At 35.6% G+C, this 16,810-nt stretch overlaps 1 protein-coding gene across 6 annotated transcripts in view; it reads left to right on the top strand.

The window, feature by feature from the left end:
• Nucleotides 1-16,810, top strand: part of LOC134225134 (semaphorin-5A) — a 659,484-nt gene that overhangs the window by 517,211 nt on the left and 125,463 nt on the right. Inside the window, exon 1 of one of the 6 annotated variants that reach the window (XM_062704954.1) lies at nucleotides 3,489-3,695. The exons of 4 other annotated variants lie outside the window; for them this stretch is intronic. In XM_062704954.1, coding sequence (XP_062560938.1) covers nucleotides 3,583-3,695 — 113 coding nt within the window. In that variant the 5' untranslated portion in view covers nucleotides 3,489-3,582. Of the gene's footprint in view, nucleotides 1-3,488; nucleotides 3,696-16,810 lie in introns of those variants that run through there. One more of the 6 variants, XM_062704958.1, reaches the window with a different exon arrangement.

Raw genomic sequence — 16,810 nt, 5'->3', positions numbered from 1 at the left:
TTTGACAGTTGATTGCTACAAAAAATGAATCTAGAACAGCTGCTGGGAAAATGAATTGACAGTTGATTGCTACAAAAATGAATCTAGAACAGCTGCTGGAAAAATGAATGTTTCAGATTCATATTCAAACTGACAGCCCCGAACAATTTGAATCACTGCTGATTTTACTCTTACTCATTTTTTAATATTAAAATTTTTAAATATTTAATATTTTCCATTAAAATTCTACACGCTATCCTGGATCTACACAGAATTATGTCGAAGTGTCCCAGATTCAGCAAAACCGTGATTACTATAATGGGCCAAACACAAGCGTTTACGTGCGTTTTGACAGTTTTCTCATTAGGGGCTGTCCACAAACCACGTAGACCGAAATTTCACATTTTCAAACCCCCCTCCCCCTAGTAGACTTTCGTAGACTTTTCCAAAACCCCTCCCCCACCCCCTTGAAGTCTACGTAGACTTTTCCAAATTTTACAAAATATCATATGTGATTGAAAAAAATATGGAAATCAACCACGTTTTCAGCAATTCAGCTATACAAATCTATTCCAAATCCATTGTGAACATTACAGTAAAATTTAAATTTCAAACATAACAAAATCCAACACAAATTAATTAAAAATTCAAAACGAAATCAAATTCAATCCTTTGTCCATGGCTCCTAAAGGTGTGCGCCACCGCCACCCGCACTTGCATCAGCGCGCCACTGCTTAAAATCTGTCACGCATCTGAATTATAATTTTTCATGCCGGTTCAAATTTGTAGAAAAACCAAGAATTTTCAGAATTTCTAAAAAAATCGAGTTGAAATTCCGAGAACGTCAGATCTACATTCCAATAAGTTTTTCGTGGAAATTCCGTAGAATTTCCCGATTGATGACCTGTAAAGTTTCCTGGTAATACTCCAAAGAACTCTCCGTGATAATTCCGATTTTTTTTTTGAAAATTATTTGCAGTATCCCGCTGAAATCCGTTGAAATCCCAAGAATATTATTTTTTAATTCCTAAAATTTTCCCGTTAAAATGTCGAGTAATTTTCAGTGAAAATTTAGAATTTTTCCCGTTCAATTTTAGCATGGTTTCCTACGATATTTTGAAATTTCTCTTGCAAAGTAGGAGAGATTTCCTGAGGAAATTTTTAAAAATGTTATGGACATTCCAAAGAGTTTTCCAAATAATTTTCGGTGGAAATGATGGAGAATTTCGGTTGAATTTGTGGTGAATTTATCGTAAAATTTACGAATAAATTTTCATGAATATTACAAATGCTTTCTTACAAGAATTGCATTTTTTTTTGTAGCAACTCAAAGAGTTTTTGATGAGAAATTCAAATAATTTCTAGTGAAAGTTTTCAACAATTTCTTTTTCCATCGATAATTCCAAAGAATTTGCATTAGAACTGCCGAAGAAAATGGCGGTAAATTTCGAATAATTTCGCTTATATGTATGTCCAAAGAATTCCTCGCGAAAAGTCCAAGAATTTCAGAAATTAGGAAAAATTTCCCGGGGACTTCCCAGTAGAAATTCTGAAGGGTTTCTCAAGGAAATTTCTGAGAATTCCCCTTACAAGTTCCAAAAAATCTCTTTTGAAAATTCCAAAGACTTCTTCTTGGATATTCCAAAATGCTTCTTTTGTAAATTCTAAAGAATAATTTTCCGTTGAAGTGCGACATAATTTCCCGTAAAAATTCTAAAAAACCAGTTGTAATTTCTAAAGAAGTTCCTGCTGAAAATCAAAAGATATTTTAGTAGAATTTGTAATGTAATCAATGTAAACCAAGTGGAAATTTTGATTATTTTTTCGTAAGTTTTTATAGAACACTTTAGAGAATTTTCCTGCTGAGCACAGAAGAATTTGCTGTTGAAATCATGATACTTTTAAGCCGTAGCTCAGACTATTACTTCAGTGAAATCCATAAGAGATTCGAGAGATTATTTCGGTAAAGTCTTGCAAAAAACCGGAAAAACCTTAAAAAATCATTCAATTGAACTTAGCACAAAGCGGCTGTATGAACTGTTTTTAAAAAAAAGGAAGTCTGTAGACTTTTAGTATACCCCCCCCGTCCCCCTTCGTAGACTAACATAGACTTTTTCGAAACCCCTCCCCCTCCTCAAGAGTCTACGTGGTTTATGGTAGCCCCTTAGGCTTTCTGCGAGCGTGTACGCACACGCACATTTCACTCACTTTTACTCAGTTTGTTTGCAACCACGAGCAGCTGTCACGGTAAAATCAAATGGGATTGTTTGCAACTAAACCCTACGAACCGTGCGTTCGTGATGGTGAGAAATGTTGGCGAGACCCTAATGGGAAAATTGTCAAACGTACGCAAACGTATCCATTGTTTTTGACCCATATAAGGCTGTGAACCATTCTACCGATTCGTTTAACTTTTGGTTAAAATATGACAGTTCGGTGATTATTTCCCATCATGGTTAAAATTTTACCCCGAAACCGACCCATTTGAGTTTTGACAGATGAATAGTTATTTGGAACAGAATGAATTTGGCGCCAATTTTCACGAGAACAAAGCTGCCGATGATCGCATATTTGTAACATTTGCATTTTTGTCGATTTTGAGATAAGCTCATGAATCATCTCCAAATTGCTAGTTCTTCCATCTGACCAGATGAAATAAGAAAGTTTGTTTCAAAAAACTCGAAAAAACTACCAAGTTGTTTTGTAACATTAAGCAAAGTGACCGCATAACCGTAACACTGGAAAACTTTATCGCCGGTACGCCATGTGCTGTGTACATTTTTTTTCGAAAATCGATGGCATTCAAATACCAAGTAATGGAAATGTTTCTACCGAAGATTCCAACTGGATAAAGTATTTGTGCAATTTTTGTGATTTTTAGAAAATCAATAAGATTTGCATACTTATGCATATTACAAACTTAATCGATCCATTTCTCCCATGCCTACTTTTGTCGATTGTTGCAAATATGCGATCATAGGCAGAAAGTTTAACTATCGAACTGTCAAATCTAACCATGCCCCCATTGTTGGCCTATTGGTGGTGTTGGTTTGCGTGGGAGAACTATCAGATTCGTCAAATCGTCGATTGAATCTTTGTTTACAAAAGCAGATAAGTCGTTTTGAAAATTTTGTCTTGAATTTATTCCGACATGCGACTTCAACGCCAGTCGATGCCATGTTGCTATATCCGAAATTGTTTCCTAGTTACCCAAATTTCGGGTTCGTCTGACTCGGATCTATTTTGTTGACATACCCAAATGACAACTGATAATATAAAAAAAAAATCCGTTTGTAAACAACCCGGCCACTGGGTTGTTTGAGTTTGGCGTGTAAAGTGAGTGATTACGACTCACGGTTGAGTAGATTCAAATGAGCGTGGCAGTTAAGCTACCGATTTATGAAAATATAATCTGGCTACACTGCTGAGTGAGTGTTGTGGAGAGTTGTGTTGGAATATGCAGCGTCATCGAGCGTTTTAGCGCCATTAGCATTTTTTAAATATTTTTATATAGAATTCAGAAACAAAACAGAAAATAATTAGTCCGTTCTTCCAAAAATAAAATTTTTATTGTGATTTAATCAATGTGATTGGAGTGACAATATGAACTTCTCGTGCACTATTTGTTCGGATATTTTTGTATCATCCGTTGATGTCCATGTTGCGCCCTGTGGTCATGCATTCCATTACGCTTGCATTCTTCAGTGGCTGGAGCGGTAAGTTTTAAATTCACATCAAAACAGATTGCAATTTTTCATGCTTTTTTTTAAGGATAATGATTTTTTTTTTAATTTCCTAAATATCTCGAGCAACATATGATTTGGGCCGAAAAACCAACAAAGCTGAACCGAGAAAAATGAGGTTCAAATTTTCTATGACTAATTTAATTCATTTATTGAAGCAGAAACTCATTTCATTGCCAAAACCATGTCAATACTATACGTAAATGGTTATATTATAACAGCAGATCAAGATTAATTGAAAAAACATTCGAAATCTACAAAATATCAGCTAAAACAAAAATCGCGCCGTTTACTCGCATCACCGGCAACACGTCTGGTTTTTAAGCCGTTTGCTCAAAGCTACTAACACCATCGGATTTGTTTAGATTTGTTAGCCAGAGCAGTTCTGCTATGCGATATATCGAAAACCTATTAAGAATATACATTATAAAATAACATGAAGCTAGTTTTTCTAATTAAACAATATAAAGTGAACGGCCTAAAAACCAAAGCAAACATTCCGCATGGTAGTTAAGGGCGCCAACAAAGGACTTAAAAAAAGATATTTTAGTTACTAGATAAAGATTGTCGCTTCGGTTCCCTTTGTTCTGCTGTCCGAAACATGTGTGGTACATACCTGTCAAATCGTATGGATTTTCCTTCTTTGACATTTAGCTCCCCTATCCTCGCCAGCAAAAGATGTTCCGGACAGCGACGACAGCGACAATCTGTATCTAGTAACTAAAATATCTTTTCTTAAAAACCACAACGGTGCAAATGGTTCATGAGACGTTCACTCAAAATAGCAATTAATGTGTTTCTTAAGAGATATCAAGTACGGAGTTTTAACTAGCATGAAGAATAATTTACAAAGCAATCGTTCATGTCAGAAAATCAAAAATCATGGTTTTGGTTTATAAGTCGTAATCATATGTTACGCGAGATATTTTCTTTCTATGCAAATGATGCAAATAACTTGTTACGCGTAACCAGGGAATCAATATTCGAGCAACACCTAACAACATACGCTTTGTCGTCATCAGAGTTTGTTGCTGGCAAACGCACCTAGCGACAAACCTTTATCAGAACCCGAACACAATATGACAAGAATCATTTGCCTTGCATGATTTGATATTTCCGAGAATACGATGCTAATATTGTAATCATTATTTGATTCTCGAATATTTCCATAAACGCAGAAACTATGGGGCAAGCCAGAGTAAACGCGACGTGCGATGCGACGCGACGCGACAGTGCAATTTGACAGCCTGTTGTAAAAGATTATCTGCATGTCATTTGATTAATTTGTTTAAAACTTTTTTTAGAAGCCTAAGTAACTTCATAATTTTTAAATGAACCCCACTTTTGAGTGGTCCCATTTTACAACACTGCTCGTGCCTGAGCATATTACAGAAATTACGGTTTGTTGCAAATACGACGATCCACTGCTCGCGATAGATGGATGGTCAATAGACGATTCAATCCCACCGATTGGGTACCGTCGTGCGGGGCTTCTTTTAACAAATCGGGGCTACTTTGAACATTTTGAAACAATAATTAGGGTAAAAGTCCCGTTTTTCATCTCACTGAACATATATTCATCTCATCGCAACACAAAGAAATATAGCACCAATCTCGTCGCTTCTTCTTGCTAACACGCGTGCTCACTGGTGAAAAAATCACAAAAATAAGAAACAAACCAAATTCCTTTTCATTCTTTTGTTATTGATGGGATTGAAATAGGAGCTATGGGATGCCGAACCGTTCCCCTATATCGTAAATTACCTCCAAGTTGCCATTATCCCCATGCAGTTGTCTTTGGGTTTCCCACTGACAATTCTATTTTGTAAACAAACCCCTATTCCGTGTTGATTTTTTTCAAATAGACGTAATTATTTGTAATCATTTTCGAGAACTTGTGCGAAAGTATGAATGCGAGGTGTATTTAAACAAGCATATTGATTCCTTTAATACATTTTCATATTTCGATCGACACCAAGCGCTCTACTTCGCCAAATTAATAAAATACGCCTTCGTATTAAATTAATCGATGATTTTGATGCTGGGATCAAAAAAACATGGCTGCTTCGTAGACCCCTGAATAAATTAGCGTTGATAACGGAAATATGAAGAAAAACAAAATCGGTAAAATCGAAAAAAGTCGAAAAATGGCCTCCATAAGCAGCAGCGTTAAAACGCACTTAAACAAATTTTTCTCGAATTTGAGCAAAAAACCCGACTTAATCCACCTACAGTGAATGAAACCCTTCTTACACTTTTGAAAGGTTATGGGTGCTCTGCATATTACAATTTCTATGCACAAACATGAACTTTAATTGGATAACAAATAAATGAAGTTTTTATGCTCGAAAAAAAGTTCGAATCTTTAGTTGGTAAATTTTTTTCGGATTTCAGAGATATCAGCAGGATCCAATATCCGATTGAAAAAAAATGAAGTTCATGGCAATATTTTAGCTTCCACTTATAGTAATGATAGCTCAACCAGATAGGAAACTATTGAGATCTTGAAGTGGCACTATCTTGTAACATACACATTTTATATCTAGTTCTTTGATCTGAGTTGATAGGTATGCGATTTTGGTAATAGTAAAAAGGGTAAAAAAGTTTATTAAAATTAATATTTATTAGTTTTACATACATATAAAATAATTCAAGCAGCATCACGACACAAGTGCAGGCCTGGTAGCGGGTCACTTTTTAGTGACTTGGTCACTTTTTTCGGGCTAGTCACTAAAAAGTCTCTTTTTTCGACCTCAAGTCACTAAAGTCACTTTTTCTCGCAAAAAATCACAATTTTCAACTATTTTGAAACTATTGACTAAGATTTTTTACGTGATGAACTTATTGTAAATAAAAAAAATCACGATAATAAAGATAAGAAAAAACAAAGATTTTTTTATAAGGCTTTATTATGTATCCATCGGAAGATGCTTTGTTCATGGCGAAAATAAAATTACAGACCTTGGAAAAATGATCGCTCTGAAACTTCGCCAGCCATTTAACTCGCTGCTCTTATTGGCATTTCACCAGTAGCTAATTGAAGCTGTTTTACGTCACAATTTATAAATTGGTATACAGTCATGCAAGGAGGAGACCTGTCGTTTACGAGTTTTTTTTAACTCAAACTTTATGCAGTAGGGGATAGTAGGGAGACTTGATTCTCCTCTGTTTTACCAAGAACTAAAGTAGTATTGTTATAGTGTATTTTTATAATAGATCCTGTAGACATATGATCATTATGTTGCGATTTTTTTTAAATTGGCGACCTTATTTACTGTGTTTTGTTCCTCCTAAGGATGTTTTTAGTGGCCACGAAAAATTAGAACAACTTCTCCCAATAATGACCAAATGCTATCATTTTTTCACAGCACAAATCAATAAATTAAATATGCTAAATGACCTTGAATTGATTAAATGCTTGAATTGATAAAAATGCCGTTATTCCACCACAATTTCAGGATATTTGGTTTTTAAGTTGTTGTCTCAATTTGAGCAGACTTCCCTCATTGGGCCATCCATATAAAAATTTGTCTAAAAAATTTAAGAAAGTTTAATTTGTTCTCAAGCGGCTATTTTTTGTAGATTTGACAGATGTGATGAAGGGTTTGCTCTAAAAAAATATTTATATATAGTATCATAGATATCATAGAAAGGCGATCATCAAGTCTCCCCAATTTTGAAGATTGCATGCGCTGCTCTGCATCTTTCTTAAGTAGGTGTTCAGCTAATCAAATGATCGAAATTTTCACTCATTCGGGAAAAAGACGGGACCTGTACCGGGAAAAACCAATTTTCGTCCAACAAATTCAAATTCTTCAAAGTTTTTATGAAGTTGATATTAGGAAAAGATTGTTTCTTTAATGTTCATTACTCAGTCGCTTTTTAACTTTTAGTCCATGGTGTGCATGAGGTACAATCATTGGTTAAATCTTTTTTCTGAATCCAGTTTGTGTTGTCGTCACTAGCTCAATTTGATATCAATTCCGAGTGACATATATTATACACATAGTGTTATGAGGCATTGAGGCAACCATAGAATCGAATATCGAAATATTAATTCTTTTAAATGAATGTATTCACTTTTAAATCATTTTTTCAATGTCCAAGCTTACCTTTAGACGAGGTTCTCCCTTTATTTTTCTGTAATTTTCAATTGCACAGTATCCGAAAAAAATGATGTATTAAATGATATATATATATATATATATATATATATATCAATTTTAACACATGTTCAAGAGTTGTTTGAAATTCTACAAATCATTGAAAAAATGGTAATTCGTTTAAGTTTAGTATTTTTCCACAACCTAATATAATAAAAGGTTATGATGGTAAAAGATATAGTCTAAAATATGTTTTTAAATTGTTACACGGGAAATAAGTCCCAACACTTCGATAATTCCAATATGCTAATGTTGAATGGGAACGTTCAAACATTTTAATAATAAATTCAAGATTTTATTTTAATGGATAGAAAACTGAAAAAAACAAAATTCTAGAAATTCAAAATGTAAAATTGACTAAACTACGAATCAATGCAATGCAATGTCCATTGGCTCGAAAGTTTTGTAACCAAGAAAACATATTTACGAAAGTTTTGCAGCTAAGAAAAGAATACAACCATCCTACCGTGGAGGCACCATATTTGACGCAGTTAAGAAAATTTTAAAAAGAATCATTATTTAAAAAATAATTCCAATATGGATTCGCTTAATATTCTGCATAACGAGCTTACTACTATTATAGAATGAGTAGAAATAATGAAACTTCGAAATATAAGTGTATTTCTTAGTTTTTTAATCTGTTTTTATGTAGTACTTGAGGTGCCCAACTTGACGCACTAATTTTACTATGTTCCTTATTTGACGCAAAGTTGTTCCTAATTTGACGCACTTCAAAACTATGTTAAAACTCAATCAATTCAATGCCCAATTTTTTAAATTATATAAAAACAGTATAATAGAACTTGGTACGATATAAAATAACAAGTTAATTAATTATACAAAGAGGCATTTTATTTTTTTTTGTTCAGTTGTTCTGCAAGCATGTAATTTGTGGTTTGTAAGATTTTTGTTAGTTTCATGAACCCTGCACATCATTCAAAATGCTTCTCATTTAGGTGTAAGAATCATGTCAAAATATATATTTACGGGAGAATCAACTTTTACATTTCATTACATAACCAGCCTACCATGGTCTGTTGTATTTGTAATAAAAACATAACTTTCTTTGGTAATCTGAAATTTTGAATCTATAAACTGAGAAGTTCGTATAGCTTCTGTCTAAACTGAGAAGGATACAGAAAACGCAACTTGTATATGAACGCTTTTAGAACCACATTGAAGCTACCAATCTGCAAGTGTTACGTGACCGGCAGATATATCTCAAAAAATATGAGCTGCCCGTCTATATACATTTTTTCAATAAACTATTAACATAAACTGAAGCTTATACGAGAAAGGCAGCCATATTTTTGTTTGATTTCATATTCAAGGTTGCACGACTAGTAGCGACAGTTAAGCGACAGAGTAACAAATTGAAAATGTGTTTATTTTTTTGGCTTGTTAGAATTTCGTACAAAGAAAGTAAATTGAATTATATGATACTAATTTATTATAAAATATTGTTAAGAAAATTATTTTGAGCTTTTTAGTGGAATGTCTTCACTTTGTCATAAGACGAGTTTGTACAGTCCCATTTAATTCCACCACTCCAAAGTGGTGGAATTAAATGGGACTGTAAAAACTCGTTTTATAACAAGTATAAAATATTGTTTTCTCGCAAGAATTCTAAAACTAGCATATAAAAACTGCATAATACCAAATACCGGTAAGAAACGCGTCAAATAAACGCATCAAAATCGAAGGCAGCATAAGGCATACTATCATGGGCTGCACACTTAGTGGAATGATCCAATGTTGACTAATATTTTAAGTAGTTGAGAGTTAATTAAAACTTAATGAATACATATTGATTTTCCTTAGACTACTATTGAGGTTTATTAGCACTGCCTTATCTATTCGTATGATAAGATTAATTAGGAACATCACAATGCATTGTGAGCCTAATTTGACGCAGAACGTTTTGGGTTGAAAAATGCGTTCGAATATTGCAATGTTCAACGTAAAGGGTAAAGCTTACTCATAATGCTCAGCTGTTTGTAGGTAGGGGTCAAAAATTCTCACAAAAGTCATTTTGCGTGAAAAAATGATCATTCGATCCTTAGCATTGTGGCTAAGAAAGAAAAAAAATGACGCATTATGAGTATGACTTCCATATATTTTATTCGGGTACGTTGATTCTTCATCAATAATATGCTTTTTATGCCATATATGCAAAGAACAAGAGCAAATAAAACCATCTAGCTTGATTCGTTGATATATTTTTGGCGAAAATAGGGTTTCTGCATCATTTGATTTGAGAGTACGCCAAGTTTGGACCTGCGTCAAATATGGTGCTTCCACGGTAATTAGGTGTTATTGTGGTATTACCATTACCATGTTGATTAAATCCCAATTGACACTATCTACATAACCACGAAGCGCACGATTTCAATGTGCCTGTTTATTAAAGCATTTTGCATAACACGTTGTTGATAATTGAATGTGGTTCGTTACAAGTTACACATTACAAGTAAAAAATAATGCGTTCAATGGCAAAGGCATAGCTATCGTTTGAAGAAAGAATTTTGCAAATCGGTCCACAGACAGCTGAGAACATGATGTGTCATTATTTTGCCAATGTTGTGAACAAAATACGTTTAATGCTTTATGTTCGTATTTCACAGATATCTCTGGAACCCAATATCTGATTTAAAAAAAATTAATGGCTTCTATCACGAAGCCATAGCTTTCGTATAAAAATGAAAGAGTGCAAATCGGATCACAGATGGCTGAGATCATTATGTGATATTATTTTGTTAGTTTTCTGAAAATGCACTTAAGATTCGTATTTCACGAATATCTCAAACTAAATGTCCGATCGCAAAAAAAAAATTCAATGCGTTCAATGGCAAAGGCATAGCTTTCGTTTAAAGATAAAATCATGCAAATCGATTCACAGACGGCTGAGATCTTAATGTGACATTTTTTTTGTAACGCACACACGCACACACATACATACACATGCTCAGTTCGTCGAGCTGAGTTGATTGGTATATTATATGACTTGGGTCTCCGAGTTTCGGATAAAAAGTTGATTTTTCAAGTGATCTTAATACCCTTCTTAGGGTGTAAGAAGGGTAAAAAGATTTGGACTCATTTTTTAAAAGCGAAGTGCAAAAGCAGATTATATGTTGCTTCAATATGATGAAAATCGGCTTCCAGAGTATAATATCTGTCTTATAGAAAGCATTTTATGTTGCGCAGAATATGGCACAAAATTTACTTTCTGTTCCTAATTGTGCGCGCGGAATGGATAGGTACAATAAGCCTGGCTTGTCAACCCAAATTGAACGTAGCAACTGTTTTGGCAAGGAAACATATTTATTTCAAATGTTGCGCAGATAGATTATCCGGAAAGAGCTAAGGGATATCTGCTACTTGGCCTTGCGCACCACAGCTCTACTGAGTGTTTTTTAAATTTCGATGTATCTAATCTAGATGTGTATATCACGTGACTAGCACGAATAATTTTCCCTGGAAAATCGACACAATTGAAGATTTCCTAGGCCGGACTGGCATTCCGACATTTGAGAAAATAGCACGAACTTTAGAAAACAAGGCAAAACAGTGACTTGATCATTGTCTAACCAGGTATCTGGCACCCCCAATCCTATCCACTGCGTTTGACAATAGCCAACATCTTTGTGTTTCCCATTGTTCGGTTGAAATTGGGCTTCCCATTAACAATTCTATTTTGTAAACAAACCACTATTCCTAATTATTTTTTTTTTCCAAATGGACGTTATTACGTTTTTTTATCATTTTTCGAGAACTTGTACGGAAGTATGAATGCGAGGTGTATTTCAACAAGAATATTGATGTTTTAAATAAATTTTCATATTTCGATCAGCACTAAGTGCTCTGCTTCGCCAAAATACATGATATTTAAAACATATTTTCAATGGCAGATTTTCGACGACAGTGATTACGCGTACGCCTTCGTATTAAATTAATCGATGATTTTGATGCTGGCATCAAAAACATGGCTGTTTTGCAGACCCCTGTGTCTAACGGAAAGAATGGATCGTCGAAAACAACTTGTGGCGATGACGAGCAATCAGATAATGGACTCGAAAAATGAATAAGATCTTTGTCATACACACATACACCCACAAACAGGCATTATCTCAATTCATCACAGCTGAGTCGATTGGGTTTGGGTCTAATTCGCCAGGTCTTATATTAAAGTGCGTTTTGGAGCGGACGTTTTGCCTTTCTCGTACAACGAAGTTGTACCGAAAGGCTATCATTTCACTCCGATAGAGGTGTGCGCCGATGGGAAATTTATCGGCGGCGGCGTTCAAGGTAATTTTGGCCGGCGGCGGCGGCGTTTTCGGCGTCACGCCGAAAGCAAATTTGGCCGGCGGCGGCGGCGGCGTGGATCGGCGTGACGTTTTTTAAAATAATATTTTGTTACGTTACCTTGTTTTCATATTTTATGTCACTGTATAATTTTTTTAAATCTTTTTTCACGGTTCAAGCAAAAACTATGAGTTTTTGCCTTCTCTCGTACAACAAAGTTGTACCAGAAGGCTATAATTTCACTCCAAAAGCCAAATTTTGATAGAAGGCTCGGAGACCCATAGTGTTAGATACCAATCGACTCAGCTCGAAAAACTGAGCACATGTCTGACTGTGTGTCTGTGTGTGTGTGTGTTTTTTATTGTTAAACACGTTTCATATAGAAGGACTTGACCGATTCGAGTGCAACTAGTTTCATTCGACGGAGAAACTTTCCTAGTTGGACACTATTGTTTTGGTTTGCTAATAACTCATTCGATTTGAATAATATCTCTATTTTTCTTTTAACAAGTACGCTGTTTACATGCACACTTTAAGTCATTAATCAATTTAGCCATGACGCAATCCATTACTCTCATAATAATTGCTTAAAAATTACTCAATTATTGAGTAATTTATAAGCAGCGTGATAGAGTTGCATCAAATATTTTAACCGCCAAGATGTAGGCAATTAGCACAGCATTTACAACATTAATTCGAATCCAACATATCGAATCGAGAAAGGCATAATCACCACTTGGGGATACATTTGGGTTTTTTTATCATACATACATACAGTTTTGGTCTAATTCGCCAGGTCTGGTATTAAAGTTCGTTTTGGAGTGGGCATATAATTTTTACGTATACATAGCGTACAAGAACGGTAAATCGTTGTAGCATGCATAGTACTGAAGACGTACCAAGTTAATGAACGTGCGAAGCCAATTCAATATAGTTACACACCTACTACTTAAAGGTACTCATAAATCATTTTTTGTTTCTCAATAGCAACGATTTTGTCTTAAAAATTGCTTAAATGCGCAGAATGTGGTATTTCCTTGGAAGAAAAAAAAATATGAACATTAGTATGGCATGGGAGGTATACTAAGTTTGGAGTTGTGATTGAAAAGTGGTAAGCAAACATGCATACATGCAAAAATATTGAATAAATTGCATATATTATAACGGGTCTCTAGTCTAGTCTAGTCTCTAGTGTACGATTGCCAATGCGGAGATGTTTTCGGGTGTGAAACATTCGTACTCCCTGGGCACAGTGTATCCATTGTACTTGGATATTGTCAACTTTTAGCAAATATCAATTAGCCTGTGCATGCGGGGATGTCGACCACCTGGGTCGACATGAGATGACATTTCAATCATTTACCTGGGTCTTGTAAACATTGGGTTTGTAAACATTGGCATTTTTCTTATATGATGTTGAAATAAGATTCTAACAGGCATTCGGCTTCAATAAGAATGCATATTGGAATTATTGGAGAAGCGCGAAACTAAATTCTATTGGACTCGTTGAACATTCAATGTAATTTAACTACAACTACCCTATTAAATAGGGCTTTGATAATTTATTGATATTTCTTCTGCTTCTTGCAATGGACATACTAACTATATCGAAGCAGCCAAACTTATTCTCATTGAAGTGTTCAAAATATGCATCCATTCCGTTTGAAAATCTAATACATAATCATTAATTTCTTTGTAAGTTTTCACATAAATTCTGATCTTCTTGAGACTAGGGATTGAACTTATCATTTCATTATCATTTAGTATTCAGCCAATAACTCATTCCACAGGCGGAATTCGAAAAGTGTTGTATGGCAGACTTCTAGCGTTGATTCCTCTACAACTTTGTCTAAGGGTACATTGCTCTATGTCTTATATTCACCGCGGGAAACGCTAGTATCATTTTATATACTAAATGATAATAACACTTATTATCATTTAGTATATTGAGTGTTCCTAGCGATTCACGCTGTTAATATTAGACATAGGGGAATGTACCCTTAGACAAAGTTGTAGAGGGGAATCAGCGCTAGAAGTCCGCCATACAACACTTTTCGGAATTCCGCCTCTGGAATGAATTATTGGCTGAATACTAAATGATAATGAAATGATAAGTTCAATCCCTGCTTGAGACCTCCAATATTCTATCTAGTTAAGACTACGAGCTATATGATATCATAGTATAGCTTGATGTCTAAGTTCACACATTCGAATTTTACTGGGAATAACACATATGATGTTCAAGATCCTTTTTACCAAGAAATAAAGCTCGTAGTCAGGATGTGATAACATGGGATGCTTTTTGCAAAGAACAATTGTGCACTCAACCTAATTCCGAGCCTAATTCTCTAAAATGTGACTTATTCAAGAAAACGGAATGGAGCCTCAGCCTCTGCATAATTATTTACAACGCTAATGATTACACTTGTATATCGTATACATTGAAACTATCATAACTTGTATTCATTATTACGTAGGATAGGATATACTCGATTTAGTTGAAAACCGGAATACGGGACTAGCGAAGTTGGATTTTTCTCGCAATCCGTACGTAAAACCTAACTTTGCTAGTGGCGCGCTAGTTTAGTTAGGGCCTCATTGTTTCATATTTGGGACCATCAGGGGGTCATTGTTTCCGAGATTGTTTCAAATTTGGGACCGTCAGGAAAAAAGGTAAGGAAGTAAGAGCCAATAACTCAGCCGTTTTTTTATGCATTCTGGAGCTTTTGGTATGAATCGATCAGTCAACTCCTAGGATTTTAAACAACTATTGTAAACAATTGTTTCAATGCATTTAACTATTGAAAATCCAATTTCGACAGGTAGTGTTCAAATTTCAGTTCAAAATAAATTAAACTTCATTTCGGCTATCTCCATCAGCAATGAACATGCACAAAATAATTGAATTTCACATCCACTATTGAACGAACGGGTCGTAGCTGGTGTGAGGCAAGGATGTATTCTATCACCGTTACTGTTCCTCATCGTAATCGATGAGATTCTGGTAGATGCGATTGACCGTGAACCAAACCGCGGGCTGTTATGGCAGCCTATAACCATGGAGCACCTAAACTGCCGTTCTACGCATAGTTGTCCCATGTTACCTTTGATGAAAAATCTCAAACTCGAGTCAATTTGTCCCACTGAAAACATTAAGTTGTTGTTTGATGATAATTGAAACTTAAAACCGTTTAAATAAGTAGCGATTCGTTTTATGTCCTGAAATAGTATTGCCTACGTTCATAACATCCCAACAATATTTGTTCAATTTCAAGATCCATTCGATTCTGAAATTAGTGGGACAAATTGACTCGAGTTTGGATTTTTTCAGCAGAGGTAACATGGGACAATTATGCGTAGAACGGCAGTAAACGACTTCGAATTGGCGGATGACGTTGCACTACTCGCGCAACGGCGCTCTGATATGCAGAGTAAGCTCAACGACCTTGCCGATCGCTCCTCCTCGGCAGGTTTAGTCATCAACGTCAACAAAACCAAATCGTTGGATGTAAACACGGTGACTCCTTCCAGTTTCACAGTAGCCGGGCAACCAGTGGAGAATGTTGAAAGCTTCCAATATCTTGGTAGCCAAATGGCGTCAGACGGCGGTACCAAGATCGACATAGGCGCACGGATCAAGAAAGCAAGGGCTGCCTTTGCGAGTTTAAGAAATATCTGGAAAAACAGGCAGATAAGTGAACGCACCAAAATACGAATTTTCAACTCTAACGTGAAATCTGTGCTGTTATACGTTAGCGAAACATGGTGTGTATCAGTGGAGAACACTCAACGGCTGCAGGTGTTCATTAACAGATGCCTGCGGTATATAATTCGGGCCTGGTGGCCTCACAACTGGATCTCAAACAACGAGCTCCATCGTCGTTGTCACCAGAGGCCGATAACAACAGAAATTCGGGATCGGAAGTGGGGCTGGGTCGGCCACACTCTACGTAGGGGCGGAAACGAAATCTGTAAGCAAGCATTAGACTGGAACCCAGCGGGACATCGCAGCAGAGGCAGACCCAGAGGCTCATGGCGACGAAGCCTCAATAAAGAAATAAAAGAAGTCGACCGAAATCTAACCTGGCAACAGGTTAAAGCGATAGCCGGGCATCGCTCAGGATGGAGATCTTTCAAGTCGGCCCTTTGCACCACCGGAGGTGTACAGGATCCATAAGTAAAAAGTAAGTATTGAACGATAAGTAGTTCTACGTTCAATTTGCGGTCGTGTATTTAATACAACATTCTACTTTTTTGGAATGACAACATATGATTAACAGCCAATTTCTTCATATCCGCATAACTCTTATGCAGTGCTTACCCATAAGCTTAAACCTAGTTTGCGCTGTAAGCAGAGTTGAAGAAGTTGACCCCAAGTTATAATCGACCTCATAAATGACACAGACATTAACCATTGCAAGAATTTAATAACTCCGAGCAATAAATATGTTTACCCCTTTTAATATCAAAGGATTTACTCAAAAATAATTATCGTAGACTAACTACCACAGCTTTCAATACTATTATTTGCACTGGTTTCCTCAGCAGTATTCTGACACGAATGCACCCATGGCGGTGTGAAGTGTCTCTAATAAACAAACAAACAAACATCAGCAGTATTCC

The sequence above is a fragment of the Armigeres subalbatus genome, chromosome 3 (assembly GCF_024139115.2).
Source record: "Armigeres subalbatus isolate Guangzhou_Male chromosome 3, GZ_Asu_2, whole genome shotgun sequence".
In the NCBI taxonomy this organism is placed as follows: Eukaryota; Metazoa; Arthropoda; class Insecta; order Diptera; family Culicidae; genus Armigeres; species Armigeres subalbatus.
This window is presented reverse-complemented; position numbering and strand designations above follow the sequence as displayed.